Genomic DNA, 15,239 nt, shown 5'->3' with positions numbered 1-15,239 from the left:
ATTTCTGTTTTCTTGGAGGTTTTATTTTTTTACTTTTGTTTTGTTTTTATTTTTGCTCTTGGATTTTGTTGAGCGATTATCCCATCTGTTTTGAGGTGACCGTGTGGCTCCCCCTAATATTCTGTTAGTATTGTATATGATATTTGTTGACTTTTAGATGTCAAACCAATCTTACATTTCCTTGATGTCTCTCATTTGATTAAGCTATATAATTATTTTTCCAGTGGATGTAGTTTGCTATTATTAAGCAGAATTTTTATATCTTTCTTCATAGCAAATATTGAAGTTTACTTTTCTCATAGAGTCCTTGGCTTTGCTGTGAAGATGATATTGGTCTCATAGACTGAACTAGGAAGTAGTCTGTCTTCCTTTTGTACATTTTTTGAGAAGTTTCTAGAATTGGTATCAATTATTGTTTTATGGTTAATTTAATATTTTAAGGATTGCACATGTGCACACACACATGCATGCACACACACCCCCACACACATGTGAGTACCTGAGATCCAGAAGAGAATGCCAGGTCCCCTGAAGCTGGAGCTGCAGGTGGGATGCTGGGAACTGAACTCGGACCCTCTGCGAGAGCATACTCACTCTTAGCCATTGTACCCTCTCCCCAGCTCTCTACACATTGTTAAAATTAGCTTTCTTGACTGCTCATATTTTGCCTGTTTAGAAACTGTGGCACAGATAGCATCTTAGCAAGAAGCACTCGGCAGGACTGGGCAAAGCCAGCTCTAGTACATTTCTAACTACAGTTCTCCGCATCTCGCCGCAGCTCAGGACTACAACAAAATCCTACTAGTTATTACTGGTTATTTAGCACGGCACCCACAAAACGACCACCTTCCCTCTCTGTTGGTTCAATAAACATGCTCTCAAAACTTACTTGAAGGGCTTGGAAGAGCTTTTAGCCTTGTGACATCAAATTTGATATTTTGGAACAAGTCAATATTCAGAGTCAGAGCTTGGGCTCAGATAGTAAGCTCTCGTGCTCTTGTTCACGATTAAAGCACGAGGAGCCCTTGAAATGTTTGAACTGTAGCACAATCCAAAAAGAAAAGAAGTTTGTCAAAATTCTTTAATACTCTATGACAAAGGCCAGATCCTGCCTGGATCATACAGGGAGTGCCCAGGTGAGTGAGCCAGTGCCCTTGGGCACTTCTCCTGGGCTTTATTAATAGCTCTGTATGAAGGTATAATTAACCACAATAGCCAATTACCCTTAACTTGTGGAAGCCAGCACCCCCTGAACAGCATGGGACTGGTAAACACTCCCTTCCTGCCATTCCCTATCAGCCATACCCACTTTCTCTCCTCTAGTTTTTTTTAAGAGTTTTATTTTCATTCAATTTGATATCTCATTCCATCTCCTTTGTTGTATTGTTTGTAATACTAGTGATTGTCTATGGCTAACAGTGCACAGCTCAGCCAGTCATGGTCTAATGTCAGGTGATGTATCCCTTCATCAGTAGCATGTGCTACTGAGAAACTCAAATCTTCTATGTCTAAACAGGTTTTAGCCTGTGTGTATGTGTGTGTGTGTGTGTGTGTGTGTGTGTGTGCATACCCATGTGTGTAGAGGCCAGAAGCCAGTGTTGAGTATCCTCTGTCACTTCCCACCATTTATCTATCTATCTATCTATCTATCTATCTATCTATCTATCTATCTATCTATCTATCTATCTATCTATCTATTATTTTGCGAAAGGCTGCCTCACTGAAGCTGGAGCTCACTGGGTTCCAAACTGAATGCCTTTGCTTCCTTCTTTTATCTGATTGTTCGGGCTCATACTTCAAGGGCTGAGCTGAATAAAGGTGATGAAGTGGGCATGCTTGATTTGTTTTAGACCTTCAGAGAAGGTCCATAGACTTCACCTCCCAGTACATTGTTGGCTGTAGGTATGCTACAAATGACCCTTCGTATGCTCTTCTTATCAAATCATCAGAGTTTCTGGTTTTCTAGGCTTCAGTCTTGGTAAGTTGCTATCTAGGAATCTGCCCATGTCTTTCAGGTTCTCAACCTTGCTGGTGCAGTTGTTCCGGGCGATGTCAGTGACCTCTTCCCTTGTGGAGTGTGTCAGTCTTCCTTCCTCTCTCGGGCCTTGTTTACTGGTGTCACCTGTTCTTTCCTTCCTGAGTCTAAGTCAGGGTTTGTCTGTCTACAGCATCAGCTCTGATTTGTCAGTCTTTGGTGGGTTTTATCCTTTTTCCCCCCTCTCGGCTCAGATCTTGATTTCTCTCTGTATCTTCATGTGGGACGTAATGGGTTCTCCCATCCCCAGCTCCTGGAGAGGCAGTGGCAGTAGTCTTAGCCCTTCGCACTTTTCCCACTTTTCCGACGGGGGCACAGCTTGCTTGCTATACACTCTCACTTTGCTATGGTTTCTGGTGGAGGCTTTGAGACGTTGTGTCTCCCTTTTCTTTTGTGTCAGGGAAAAATATTAATTTTCTTCTTGATTCTATCCATGGTCCATTGTTTATTCAAAAGTAAATTGTTTACCTCCCGGGTATCATGTCATAGTTTCCTGACTCTGGGTGCTGTCAAGCAACCCAACCCAAAATCAGAAACTTGTTTAAAATACTGTGAGGGGCTGAAGAGATGGCTGGGTGATTAAGAGCATTGGCTGCTCTTCTAGAGGACCAGGTTCAGTTCCTAGAACCTACAAAGGTTCTAGGCATCTGTAACTCCAGTCCCAGGTAATATAATGGTCTCTTCTGGACTCCATGGGCACTGTACATGCATAGGGGACATAGACATAGTTGCAGGCAAAACGTCCTTACACACACACACAAACACACACACACACACACACACACACACACACACACTTAAAAGCACCTTGAGCATGAACCTTGTAGATGACAACTGCATGTCTCAATGTCAAGAGGTTGGACACATCTGCTAGATGCATGTTGACACATGCAATCATGTGGCTGCTTTCATCACTTCAGCAATGGGTGGTACCCAGATAGAAATAAGCATGAGTCTGCCGTTGGAATGTGGCTACTGTTTCAGGAACAAAGGGCAACCCAAGCCCAGACTTCTTGTATGTGCTGATGGTGCATTGTTCAGAAAGAACCGAGACAGCACATCAAGTAAGCAGGCTGTCCTCACAAGCCACTCCCTCCCTGTGACCTAAAAAGGCCCTCATGTCTCATTTCACAGTCACCAACCTGAGATCAGATGCTGGAGGATCCTGTCTGCCTCTAAACACAGTCATAGTGAGTGATCGGTCTCAAGCTATGGCTCTCTGGTCACACCATGGCTACCAATGGCACCAACAACCTGCCAAGACCAGTCCAACAACTAGGTTACAACCCAGGTTCGTACAGCTATGAGCTGCCAGCTGATTTGGTGAATCTCTGATCCACGGCCATTGCTACCACCACAGGAGATGGCAGCTGGGACAATGGTCCCAGTGTTGTCTTCTAACACTACAACTCCTTCAGAGGTGCCATCTACTGGCATTCCTAGGATGGAGGCCACTAGAATATCTCTAGCATTAGGTTTGACCAGCTGAGCACTCAGAACCAGGACAAAATCTTGTGATTCCAATGGCCATACTCATATGAAATGGGATCTTGGCCATGATGCTATGGTGTCTGAGGCTGGGGAAATGTTGGTGAACGCAGTCCCTTAACCATCCCAGCATATGCTAAGCTAAGCTACCTGAGTCTCACAGCTGGAAGTACCCACACAGTCTTGGCTATCTGAGGCCCAGCAGCTGGCAGAGATGTAACCCAAAAAAAACCTCAAGTGTGTCCCCTTGCAACACAAGTCTCTACCAGGTGGTAGAACAGTTTAGCTCCCCTGTCTCTTAGCAATGACAGCTGTGCCACCCGAGCTGGGGTTGGGGATGAGACAGTCTCTTGCCCATCAGCAATGATGCTAAGATGGGCCACACATGAATCCCATAGTGACAGGGGTCTGCAGTGGCTCCAGAGGGGTGTGCTCGAACCCACTCCAAAATCAGATATAATGTGGCTAAAACTACCGCCCGGCCCATTAGCACCCGGGTCTCTTCCTGAGGCCAGAGCTGATCTAGAGGCTCCATCTGTGAGCTCTGGCCCACCTCCAGCTTCTACTATCCACTGGACCTTATGCAGCGAGCCTGGATCTTAGCACTATCACAAATCTTTGGGCTACCTTTCTGGCCCTCCCCCATGGCCAGCTACGTCTTCCTCCTTGCTCTGCAGCTGGGGTTAAAGTAGAGGTGGGAGAAACAGTCAGCCACGTGCGGCAACACAGTTGCAGCTGCCCCTTCTGCAGGTGGTGGCCTACCTGGTGGTGGATATCACATAGCTTTGCCCACCACTGTTTGACTATGGCAGATCTGTACTGGGTTCCAAGCCCAGGGCCTCCATCAATCAGGGAGGCATCTATCTCATGCTGGGCTACTTAGAATTGAAGAAGCAGGGATGAGGGCCAGTTGCCCTGGGTTTCCTTGCTATTGCTATGATAAAACATTGACCAAAGCATTTGCGGGGAGGAAAGCATTTATTTGGCTTATATTTCTACATCATAGTCCGTTATCAGTGGAAGATAGGCCAGCAGCTCAAGGCTGGAACCTGGAGGCAGGAACTGAAGCGGAGGCCACAGAGGAACGCTGCCTGTTGGCACATGTTCAGCCACCTTTCCTATACAGCCCAAGTCCACCTGCTCAGGGAAAGTATTGCCCACAATGGACTGGACCCTCCTATATCCATTAACAATTAAGAAAATGCCCCTCACAGACATGACCATAGCCAATCTGATAGAGGCAATTCTTTAATTAAAGTTACCTCTCCCTCAGGTGACTCTACGTTGTACCAAGTTGACAAAATACTAACCAGCACAGGGGACCATTACCAGACCGTCTCTCTTGGCTGCAACATCATTCCGCCTCTCCCTGTCAATTTTGACTGATTCTCTCTCTCTCTCTCTCTCTCTCTCTCTCTCTCTCTCTCTCTCTCTCTCTCTCTCTCTCTCTCTCTCTCTCTCTCTCTCTCTCTCTCTCTCTCTCTCGCGCTCTCTCTTTAAAGGTCGCCTTCTCTTGCTTCTTCTCCTGCACAATAATCTTTGACTGAATGCCAAGCATTGTGAATTTGATCTCGGTGAGTGCTAAACAGCTCTGTGCCATGCAAATGTCTCTGAGTTCTGTTGGGAGATGTAGTTTCGTTACCTGGAAATGGTTTTGTTTTCTTTTCTCGGCTCACTCTGATGGCATCTGAGGAGTGCCCAGAGCCATGCTCCATATGAGGCTCCTCTTTCCCTACCAGTAAAAGTTAAGACCTTCCCAAGCAGTCCTAACAAAGTCCTCTGACTCTGTTCCCCAGGCGATGTGAGCATTGTCTGTTTTTCTCCTAATTCCTTCCAGCAGCCCCCCACCCACCCATCAGACAACTCTCTTCTATGTGTGAAAAGCTCAGTAGTCAGATGAATTCTTAAGGAGGAGCCTCTGCATGCTGCTTTGGGCATGCGCGTCTTCCCATTCTGGCATGCTCTACTGTGAGCTGCCTTGTTCCTTCCAGACTCTCAGCTTTGTCTCTGCAAATTTAGCAGGTTTTGACAAGCTCCTCCTGGCTTAATCCTTCATGCCCCGCGGCCACCTCACAAGGCAAGGCAATCAACTGGGAAGAGCTAGGGCCACCTCCCTTCTGCCCTGTGCCTTACGGACACCTTGCTGCTCGGTGTCCACTGTCTTAACATTGTTTTATATATATTCGGAGTGGGGGTTAGTTATTTTTTTCCTTAAGGAATTTCTATGTCCTGCTCTTGGGATTAAAACCAATCAATTCCCAATGTGGGTTTTCCTGCTTTCTTATCCCAGGCATCGGCTAATGAGTCACCTCAGCCAGATAGTGCATCCCCACCCTATGATTACATGTTCAGACTTGTCTTAACCACCGGGTCCCCCAGGGTAGGTGTGTATGGGGGTGAGTCAGTGACAAATATGAGGAAAGCCAGCTCCAGAGACCCTTTGTTTAATTCATCTGTACTCTACCCAAATGGCAATCCAAGCCTTCCCCTTCCCCATCCCCCACCCCTATCTCCTTCAGCCTTTAGGGCTTGAGCAATTAAGCTCAGGAAATGGTTGCTGCCTTCCCAGAAAGCAGACACAGGGTCTTTGCTTCACTGATCACTGGCTGTGACTAGGAGAGGGGTGGGTAGTCAGACATTCTCCGTGGAGATGCTGGGGACAAATTCAGACAAAATCTTAGATGACTTAATGGAGGAATATGTGTGATCAAATTTCCCTTTTAGAATATAAGAGGTACATCCTGAGTATTTTTTTAAATGGCTGCTCAGAGTTATTTTCTTTGGGGGTTATGTATGTGTTAGACTGAAATGAAGGGTTTTATAGATCATTATAGAATTTCAGACCCACAGCTCATCCATTTTTTTGTTTTAATTTTGTGTGTGCACGTGCATGTGTGTGTGTGTGTGTGTGTGTGATGTTTTTGTATATGTCCATGGTGCCTCTGTGACGAGAGCAATACAAAGAGACACTGTAGCTTTCAGGGACTTCAAAACCTGCTCCTCAGGAGGCTCTCAACTGCAACTCTCTTTCTCTCTCTATCTCTCTCTCTCTCTCTCTCTCTCTCTCTCTCTCTCTCTCTCTCTCTCTCTCTCTCTCTCTCTCTCTCTCAATCTCTCTTTCTCTCTCAAAAAAAATCCAAGTGCCATTACATGTAGACCAAATCAGCATTGCAGACCCTCTCAGGGGACTGGGGGGACAGCTGGAGAAGGAGCTTCCGGTGAAGAGCCCAGAGTGGTGCCTGTCAGGTGAGGTTAGCTACTGTTATTACTTCATCCTGGCGGAAACCAGACCCCCCACTAACTTAAGAATTCAGAGGCTGGATGCACCGACCCCCTTAAACTCACATGAATAGTGTGGACCTGCTTGGTGCTGATCATGCATTCTTTACCATCTGCAAAAATCTCCTGGACTGATGGTTGTTGTGCAATATTAGTTTAAGATGCACAACCTTCGTTGATGCTGTGGAACATGTGTTTCACAGTACAAAGACGCATTGCCTTCTTTTATGTTGTATTTTTTTTTTAGCTCTGTGAAGCTGTGTTATGCTGATTGATCTAATAAAGAGCTGAACGGCCAATAGTAAGGCAGGAGAGAGAAATAGGCTGCCAGACAGAGAGAATAAAGAGGAGAGAGAAGAGGGAGGAGTGAGAAAAGGAGGAGAGGAGGATGCCGGGGCCAGCCACCCAGCCAGCTACACAGCCAGCCACGGAGGAAGAAGAAAAGAAAGGTATATAGAATAGAGAAAGCTAAAAGCCGGGAGGCAAAAGGTAGATGGGATAATTTAAGAAAAACTGGCTAGAGACAAGCCAAGCTAAGACCGGGTATTCATAAGTAAAAATAAGTCTCCATGTACCAAAGAGAAAAGGAAAAAAAATAAAAAACTACCAATGCTCTAGTCATTTTACAGAACAAAGACTGAAGGAGGATGACTCGGGCTCACCTCGCAGGGTTAGTAAGTGAGTCTTTCTTGCTACAAAACTCCAGCCCTTTATCACAAACAATATTTTGGTAGTAGAAGAAAAAGAAAAAGTGTTTCTTGTCATCTCCTTGTTTCTCACCAGTAAAGATACCCTGAGCTTGTTGCTCTGTAATGGGGAAGAGCTTCTAGGAACCAAGGCACGCTGTCGTTGTTTCCGACTAGAGCAGGTACAGTAGGGACAGGGACAGTGATGCTCAGATGGACACAGCACCACTGCTAACTTGAAAGGGGTGACAGGTGGGAAGAAACTCCTCTGCTGGCTGTGTGACCCCTGGCCATTCCCATAACCTCCCTGTGCCTTAGCTTCAACACCACAACAGTGACCCAGTCTGGAGGTTTTTCGTTTTGTTTTATTTAGGATGAAATAAGCTAATCACACGCTTGGGGCAGCACCTGACACCTACTGGGTGCTCACTCGAGATGCTTGTTGTCTCTGTGTAGCAGATTCCTCCAGATCGAAAAATCCTGTGCTGGGGGAAGATTCTCAAGACTCAGGGAGTTCTAAAAGGGGTCCCTTTAAGACTAAGAAAGTAAGTAATTCATAAGTCTCAGGAAGGCTCTAAAACTTACCAGATCCACAAAGCCTCTCCCTCCCCAAGGTTATGAAAGCACATAAGCAGTAAGACTTGCTGAGGAGACCCTAAAACCAGCCAAGCGGCCTACAGGAGACTCTTAAATCTGTAGAGCTGACTGCGAGTTGAGCAGAGAGCTCCTGGTTCCAGCTTTCGTGAGCTGTCAACCATTGTTGATGTGGTCCTTCCACAAGGCACTGCCTTTGAGTTATCCCTGTTTCTGTAAGCAATCCCAATAAACTCATGGATTCATCAAGTTGGGTCTTGGTGCCGTGGTCTGTCATGTGTTCTCTATCTTGGGCGAATAGATATTTGACCATGTCTCCCCAGTAATAGTGTCACGCAACAGTCGTCATGGCTACTTAGAGCATGAATGATCTCTAAAGACTGAGAAGAGCAAGTACATTTTAGCAACTTCTTTTTAATACCGGCACTACAAACCCTCACTGACCCTATCCCTTCCAGACTGTGTCTGCATTCAGCAAGTGAAGTTCTGCTGCTCAAAGCAGGGTCGCCTTAAATTAGAATACAGTTTTCTTTGAGGCAGGACGGTGGCCTGCCACAGTTAGTATGGATGTGATTCGGTCTGTAGGCAAGGCCAAGTCTAGCCGACCCATCACTGAGTCCCCGCACACCCTGCCGGGTAAAGGGGAGCACACCTTTAACCCCAGAACTTAGGAGGAAGAGGCAGGTGGATCTCTGGGAGTTTAGGCCAGCCTGGCCTACATAGTGAGTTCCAGGACAGCCAGGGCAACAGGAAGAGACCCTATCTAGAAAACAAATACCACATGCTTCTTAAGTAAGCTTGAGTTGAGTTGCTCTGTATCTGCTTTTCAAATATCCTCAATCTTTGGACTTATGTATTCAGCTCTGCATAGCTAACAGAAATCTTAATAAAATGCTACAACCAGAACCCTACCCCTAATTGATAAATAATCAAGTTCAATATTTCAATAGAATTCCTCATGCCCTCCATATCTGATCCAGCCTTCAGCAGGAATACTGTTATGACAGTCCAGACAGAAGCCTCCTTGTTCATTGTATCTCCTCTTAGTAATTTTCCATTTATGGGGCCCCTCTACTCCACACTGTGGATGTCTGTGCTGTGTTCAGAACTGAGCCCAGCTCTATACCAAGCCTTGTTTCCTCCTCTTGCTATAGGCAGTTCCTGCCTTTATAGCATTAACTACTGTTATGCTAAAAAGCATAACATTAACTTTATAGCATTAACTACTGTTATGATGCACACATGTACACACATCCCCACAGCTCCAGAGACTCTCCCCAGAAACACCTCTGAGCTGAGCTAAGGAATTCTACTTTGAAGCATGGAACTCCACCCCTCCCACCGGCATCCCCAGCCCCCAATATCTCTGATTACTTTGCATTTCAAACTTCAGTATAAACAGCACCTACTGCAGCCTTCGGGGACCACATCCGACTGAGGAGACTTGTCCACCAGATTCTGTATCTGAGCCAGTGTGTTGCAGGCTTCTTCCATTTCTCTCCAAATGAGAAACACATCCTCTCTGACACCAGCACCTGGAAAGGGAAGCACAACGCAAGCAAGCAGCTGAGACAGGCCCCCCAATCTCTGTGGGGTCCTAGTAGACACGGCACATCAACTCACCGAGGGCATCTCTGAACATCCAGTTACATTTCCCCTACTACTACTAGTCTCTTTTTGAAAACCAGAACTGGGACCCCCCACCCAAGGCATGGTAGTATACACCTGTAATCCCAGTGCTCAGGAGGCCAAGGTTCCTGGGAGGACTGCCCCAAGTTCAAAGGCAGCTTAGACTACAGGTCATCAATAATCTTACCCAACTGAGAATCCTGAAAGCTGCAATAAAAACCAGCATGGCAAGATATGGCCAAGGGTACAATGGGTAGAAGTGTTATGGGAGTAACTAGTCTCTTTCTATTTGGATGTAGGGTCCACTTTGCAGAAGGTGTAGTGATGTGCTACGGGCTGCTTCCTGCCCAGCTCCAGGCCACCGGCTAGCTTATGCCCCGAAATAACAACACACAAATTGTGTTCTTTTAAACACTGCTTGGCCATTAGCTTCAGCCTCTTACTCACATCTTGCTTTAACCCATTTCTAATAATCTGTGTAGCACCACGAAGTGGTGTCTTACCGGGAAAGATTCAGCACATCTGACCTGGTGGCTGGCTTCATGGCATCTGTCTCCCTGAGGAGAGGCACGGCAATCTGGCTCAGAGAGCAAAGGCATGGCGATTTATTAACTTCCCTTCCCAGCATTCTGTTCTGTCTGCTCTGCCTGCCTAAGGGCTGGCCAATCAAATGGGCCAGGCAGTTTCTTCATTAACCAATGAAATCAACTCAAACAGAAGACCCTCCCACATCAAGAAGGAAACACATGCTTGGTATTATAAATCTGGCCAAGAATTCATAGCTGGGGAGCTCACAGGCTCAGGGGTGAACCTACCACTATGATACTGCTAAATGAACCAACACCAAGCTCCCTCTAAATTCTCATCTTTAGACTCATAGATTAGTGCAGCTCTCAAACTGTTTGGCAATTGACAAGGAAACTTCAAACTGGTCACAGTGCAGAGAGTAAGCGTTTATGGAGTGCTCAGCCACAGACAGAGCACCCATATTCCACCCCTCCCTACCAGTCTCAGAGACCACTGAAGACAAAGGGGCAGAAAGATTTAAGAGCCAGAAAGCAAGGAGGACCTAACAAAAACAGTGTCTTCTGGACATGTTAGGGTCACTGCGCTCACAAACTCACACAGCCATAGCGGCCTCCACAAGACCATACAAGATCAAACCAGTCAACTCTCTAGCCTAGAGAGGGGAGGGGACTTGTGAGCCCCTATCCCTAACTGAGAAGTACTTTGCATTTGCTGGCTTCTATGGGAAAGAAGAGCAGTTTTCTTTAAGGGTGTGGCCCTTGGTAGGTCAGCCAAACTCCAGTGGATGTCCACATACATATGGGTGTAGGGACAGCATAAATTAGACATCAGGGGTTAAATAAAGAATGAAAAAAGACACAAAGGTGGGAGGAGGTGGGAGAGCGGGATGTGGGATTTCCCTCTGTGTGCCGTGATTACCATTAATGAATAAAGAAACTGCTTTGGACCTACAGCAGGGCAGAACATAGCTAGGCACAGAAAACTAAACGGAATGCTGGGAGAAAGAAGGGCAGAGTCAGAGAGAAAACATGGAGCTGCCACCAGAGACAGATGTGCTGAAACTTTGCCGGTAGGCCACAACTTCATGGTGATGCACAGATTAATGGAGGTGGGTTAAATTGATATATAAGAGTTAGCCAATTAAAAGCTAGAGCTAATGGGCCAAGCAGTGATTTAATTAATACAGTTTCTGTGTGGTTATTTCGGGTCTAAGCTAGCCAGGCGGCTGGGAACAAACAAGCAAATTCCCTCTGACAGGAGCTGGATGGTAGGATGGATCCAAGAGGAGCTACGGGGATGGATGAGGTGAAGATGATCACAATACATGTATGCATGTATGAAATCCTCAAAGAATTAATAAAAGTATTCCATATTTTTAAAAAACCAAGACCAAAGAAAAAAAGAAGAAGAAAAAATGTCCCCCAGAGAAATGCTGCTACCTCCATGAGCCACACATGCAGTGTTGGGAGGCACCCAGTGCCCGTAAATATTGTAGCAGCCAGAATAGCTTAACATAAAATATACACAATCCTTCGGTAAGATACAGGAAGAAAGCAGAAGCGTACTCATGAAAGCCACAGTCATGAGTGGACCTGAGTCGTCTATGACAGCAACATTCCTGCTCCTTCTTGCTTTAGCTGAGGTGTCCAGCCGCCTTGAAGCCCCTTTCACTAGTCTTTCCTTTGCGCTAAGGTAGCAATGGTTGTTCAGCCTTCTTTTCTAAACGCCTGCTGTCTTAGTGCGGGGTGAGGTTTGGTTGCATGACATTTCTGAAATGATATGATTCATACAGACTTTTGTGTCTTCATGGTCCAGGTCTGGGACGACATGTGCTGTCGTCAAGATTCAAGCCTTAGAAGGCCTTCCCTAGGGGGTCAAAGAGGCTGTAGGAGCAGGAGGGAAATGGGCACGGCAGTGAAAACACAACATAATTTCTTTTATTTTGACATTTAAAAATATTATGTGGTTGAGTGGTTTTCCTGTGTGTTAGTGCACCTCCTGCATACAGTGCCCTTGGAGACCAGAAAAGGATGCTTGATCCCTCGGAACTGGAGTTACAAATGGTTGTTATACACCATGTGGGTGCTGGGAAATGAACCCTGGTCTTCTGGGTACTCTTAACCACTCAGCCATCTTTCCAGCCCAACATAAGAGATCTTAAGTGTATCAAATTAAAAATCCAGCCGTGACAACTCCTGTAATTTTGCAGGATGAAGCCCTCTAAATGGTACTTCACATATCTGTATTTCTCATAACTATATCAATGTACAATTATTTCAAGAATATTTTAAAAATAAAAGTCAAGGCCCACACATCATCTTGTTGCCATATCACCCAGCAGATCCCCGTCCTAAAATCACACTAGATTCAAAGTGGCTTCTAGAATGACAGGCGGCATAGCCTGTTACAGCCGGAAGGCAGGACAACTATCCCCTAGAGAGTCATTCACTCTCGGGGAACCATTCCCTGAAGTTCTGCACAGCAGCCTCACTACGGACCTGTGGCCAGAGCCTCATCACAGGGCACTGTCCGACTCTGCTAGAAACCGAGTGCACTGTGGCCCTAAGAAAAGCCCAAGTCCTGTCCTAAGAAGGAGTAGACCTACATGCCTCTGCCATGTCTACTGAGACCTGTTCCTATGCAGAGCTGGACTGCTCTATTCCTCCTCGCAAGGGGCAGGGTGGAGTCTTCTTACCCCCTTTCAGTCAGAAACCTCAGTCATGTTTCCTTCAAGCACTAATTGGGGTGCTAAGGAAATGCCTCAGTGGCTGAAGAGCTTGCTGTGGGGTTTGGATCCCCACAGTACATATGAAGCTGGACACCGTCGTGCACGTCTGTAGTCTGGGTGCTGCTAAGGCAAAAGGAAGGGCAGAGACAGGGGGGGCCGAGAAGTTAGGAGCCCAGGTGGCCTGGCGCACAGAGTAGCAACAACAAAGAGACCCTGGCAAAAATAGTTGGAAGGCAAAGAGTGGCACAGGTTATTCTTCTGACCTGCACGTGTGTGCTTGCTTACACAGGTGAACATGTACATAAATGCAAACACACTTACCGAAAAAGGAGGAGGGGTAAACAAAGAATAAAAGGAAGGACAACTGCTGGAGACCTTACGTACCAGGCTTTCTTTTGGGTCATGAACCAGTTCCCAATCTGTGACAAGGAGATTATTTATTAGTTATGAACGCTGGACTTAGCCTAGGCTTGTTTCTGGCTAGCTCCTTTAACTTAACCTATTTTTCTTTATTTATCTTTTGCCTCAGGGCTTTTTACTTTTCTTTCCTTCTGTGTATCTTACTTTCATTGCTTCTTGTGTCTGGCTGCCTGGCAACTGCCTGGCTTCTTGCCCTGGGCATGTCCCTCTCTTTTTCTCCCTTCCCTCAAGCCTAGATTTATCTTCCTATTTATTCTCTCTGCCTGTCAGCCTCGCCTATCCCTCTCCTGCCTCGTTCTTGGCCATTCAGCTCTTCATTAGACTAATCAGATGCCTTAGGCAAGCAAGGTGAAGCAAATGGAACGCATCTTTACCTAAAGATCCACGCTGAGCCCACAAATCATCTTCTGTTCTGACAGATGCACTGTGTTGGCTCAGGGGCCACTGGTGACGCTATCATGAAAGTCAACAGAGGAGTCAAACTGTCAGATGACAAACACCTTTGCGGGGTACCTGCCTGGACTTTTTGATCAGGAACTCTAGCAAAGAGGCTTAGCTAGACATCTGACAGTTAAAGCTGAGTGAGAGGAAGGCCCCCAAGAAATGCAAGGGGACAAAGGAGGAGGCACAGGAAACCTGTGTGGGTTCTGTGAACTGGTAATTCACCAGACTAAGCCAGAGAAGACAAATCCACATGATGTCCTGTGTCCTGATCACTGAGGACTAGCCCAGCTGAGGCTGGTCTCACCCAGAAACAATGTATCCAGCTCACAGAAATATCTCAGAGGGCTAAAAAAGCCTTCTGCCCAAATATCCCCTATCGCACTGACCTCTGACCTCAGAGAAGCAATTTGGAACTCATATTAAAACATGAGTATCACCTGGGAGAAATATGGCATGAAGCTGCCCTTTTATATGACTTTGCGTTTGGGAATTCCTATGTATTTTTCCATTTTATCTCACTACAATCCTGCAGGCAAATGCTATTCACTATTTACAGCTGGGTAAACGGACGCAGAGGCGGGCCTGTCAAGGATCAAACCAGAGTGACACAGCTAGGTGACCCCAACTTGTCTGGCTTGTTGGCTTTCCCTAGAAATGGGCCCTGGAGTCCCCTCCCCAACGTATACACTGACCACTCCTGTCTACATCATGGTTGACAGAAACCCAAGATTCTATAACCAGGGATGGAGACTGGCCACCACTCAGTCTCTGGGCACCCTACGTGACTTCTCGACTCAGACCAAAGGACTGGCGTGAAGCCATCAAGACAGATTTGTGAAATGCAGCCAAGAAGGGCAGGACAGATGCAAAGGGACACTAGGGTCCCGGCTTTTTCTTAGGTACCGAGATGGAGTAAGATGGCATTAATGGCTCTCATCCCGATGATACGAGTGGCAAGCCCTGACAGAGGTCAGCACAGCTGCACAGCAATTTCTAGCTCAAGGGGCGAAGCATGAACTATGCCGAGCTCCATTCTGGGATTCTAGAAGAATCTCACACCATTGCCAAATGCAAACCTGAAGACCACAGGACTCGCTCTGCAAAAGTCTCAAATAAGATAAGGCTTTCCTCTCGCTAACGTCTCAGGGCAGTACACCCAAAGCCACATCAAAGGAAAAGCCTCTAAGAAGGTAGCTTCCTGTCATCCAGGGGCAGGAAATCTGGGGTGGTCACATTGGGTGATCACTCTCTGGCAGGAACTGCGATTTTCACTACAGTGACTGGAGACCGTACTCGGGACACTATAGACTTCTACACTCACTGGTGATTAAACTACAAATTGCTTTGTGGGAAAGGAAAAGGAGGGGGAACAAAACCAGCTGGTAAAAAAAATCTAGAGTGTATAAAG

At 46.3% G+C, this 15,239-nt stretch overlaps 1 protein-coding gene across 1 annotated transcript in view; it reads right to left on the bottom strand.

Annotated features, from left to right (window-relative positions):
- Vwa3b (von Willebrand factor A domain containing 3B) overlaps positions 1-15,239 on the bottom strand; it is a 182,890-nt gene that overhangs the window by 100,595 nt on the left and 67,056 nt on the right. Inside the window, exon 7 of the mRNA XM_038343822.2 lies at positions 9,492-9,617. Within this exon, the coding sequence (XP_038199750.2) occupies positions 9,492-9,617 (126 nt within the window). The remainder of the gene's footprint in view (positions 1-9,491; positions 9,618-15,239) is intronic.

Source organism: Arvicola amphibius, chromosome 9, assembly GCF_903992535.2.
Source record: "Arvicola amphibius chromosome 9, mArvAmp1.2, whole genome shotgun sequence".
NCBI classification, from domain to species: Eukaryota; Metazoa; Chordata; class Mammalia; order Rodentia; family Cricetidae; genus Arvicola; species Arvicola amphibius.
Note: the sequence above shows the minus strand (reverse complement) of the source record. Positions and strands in the feature narration are given on the sequence as shown.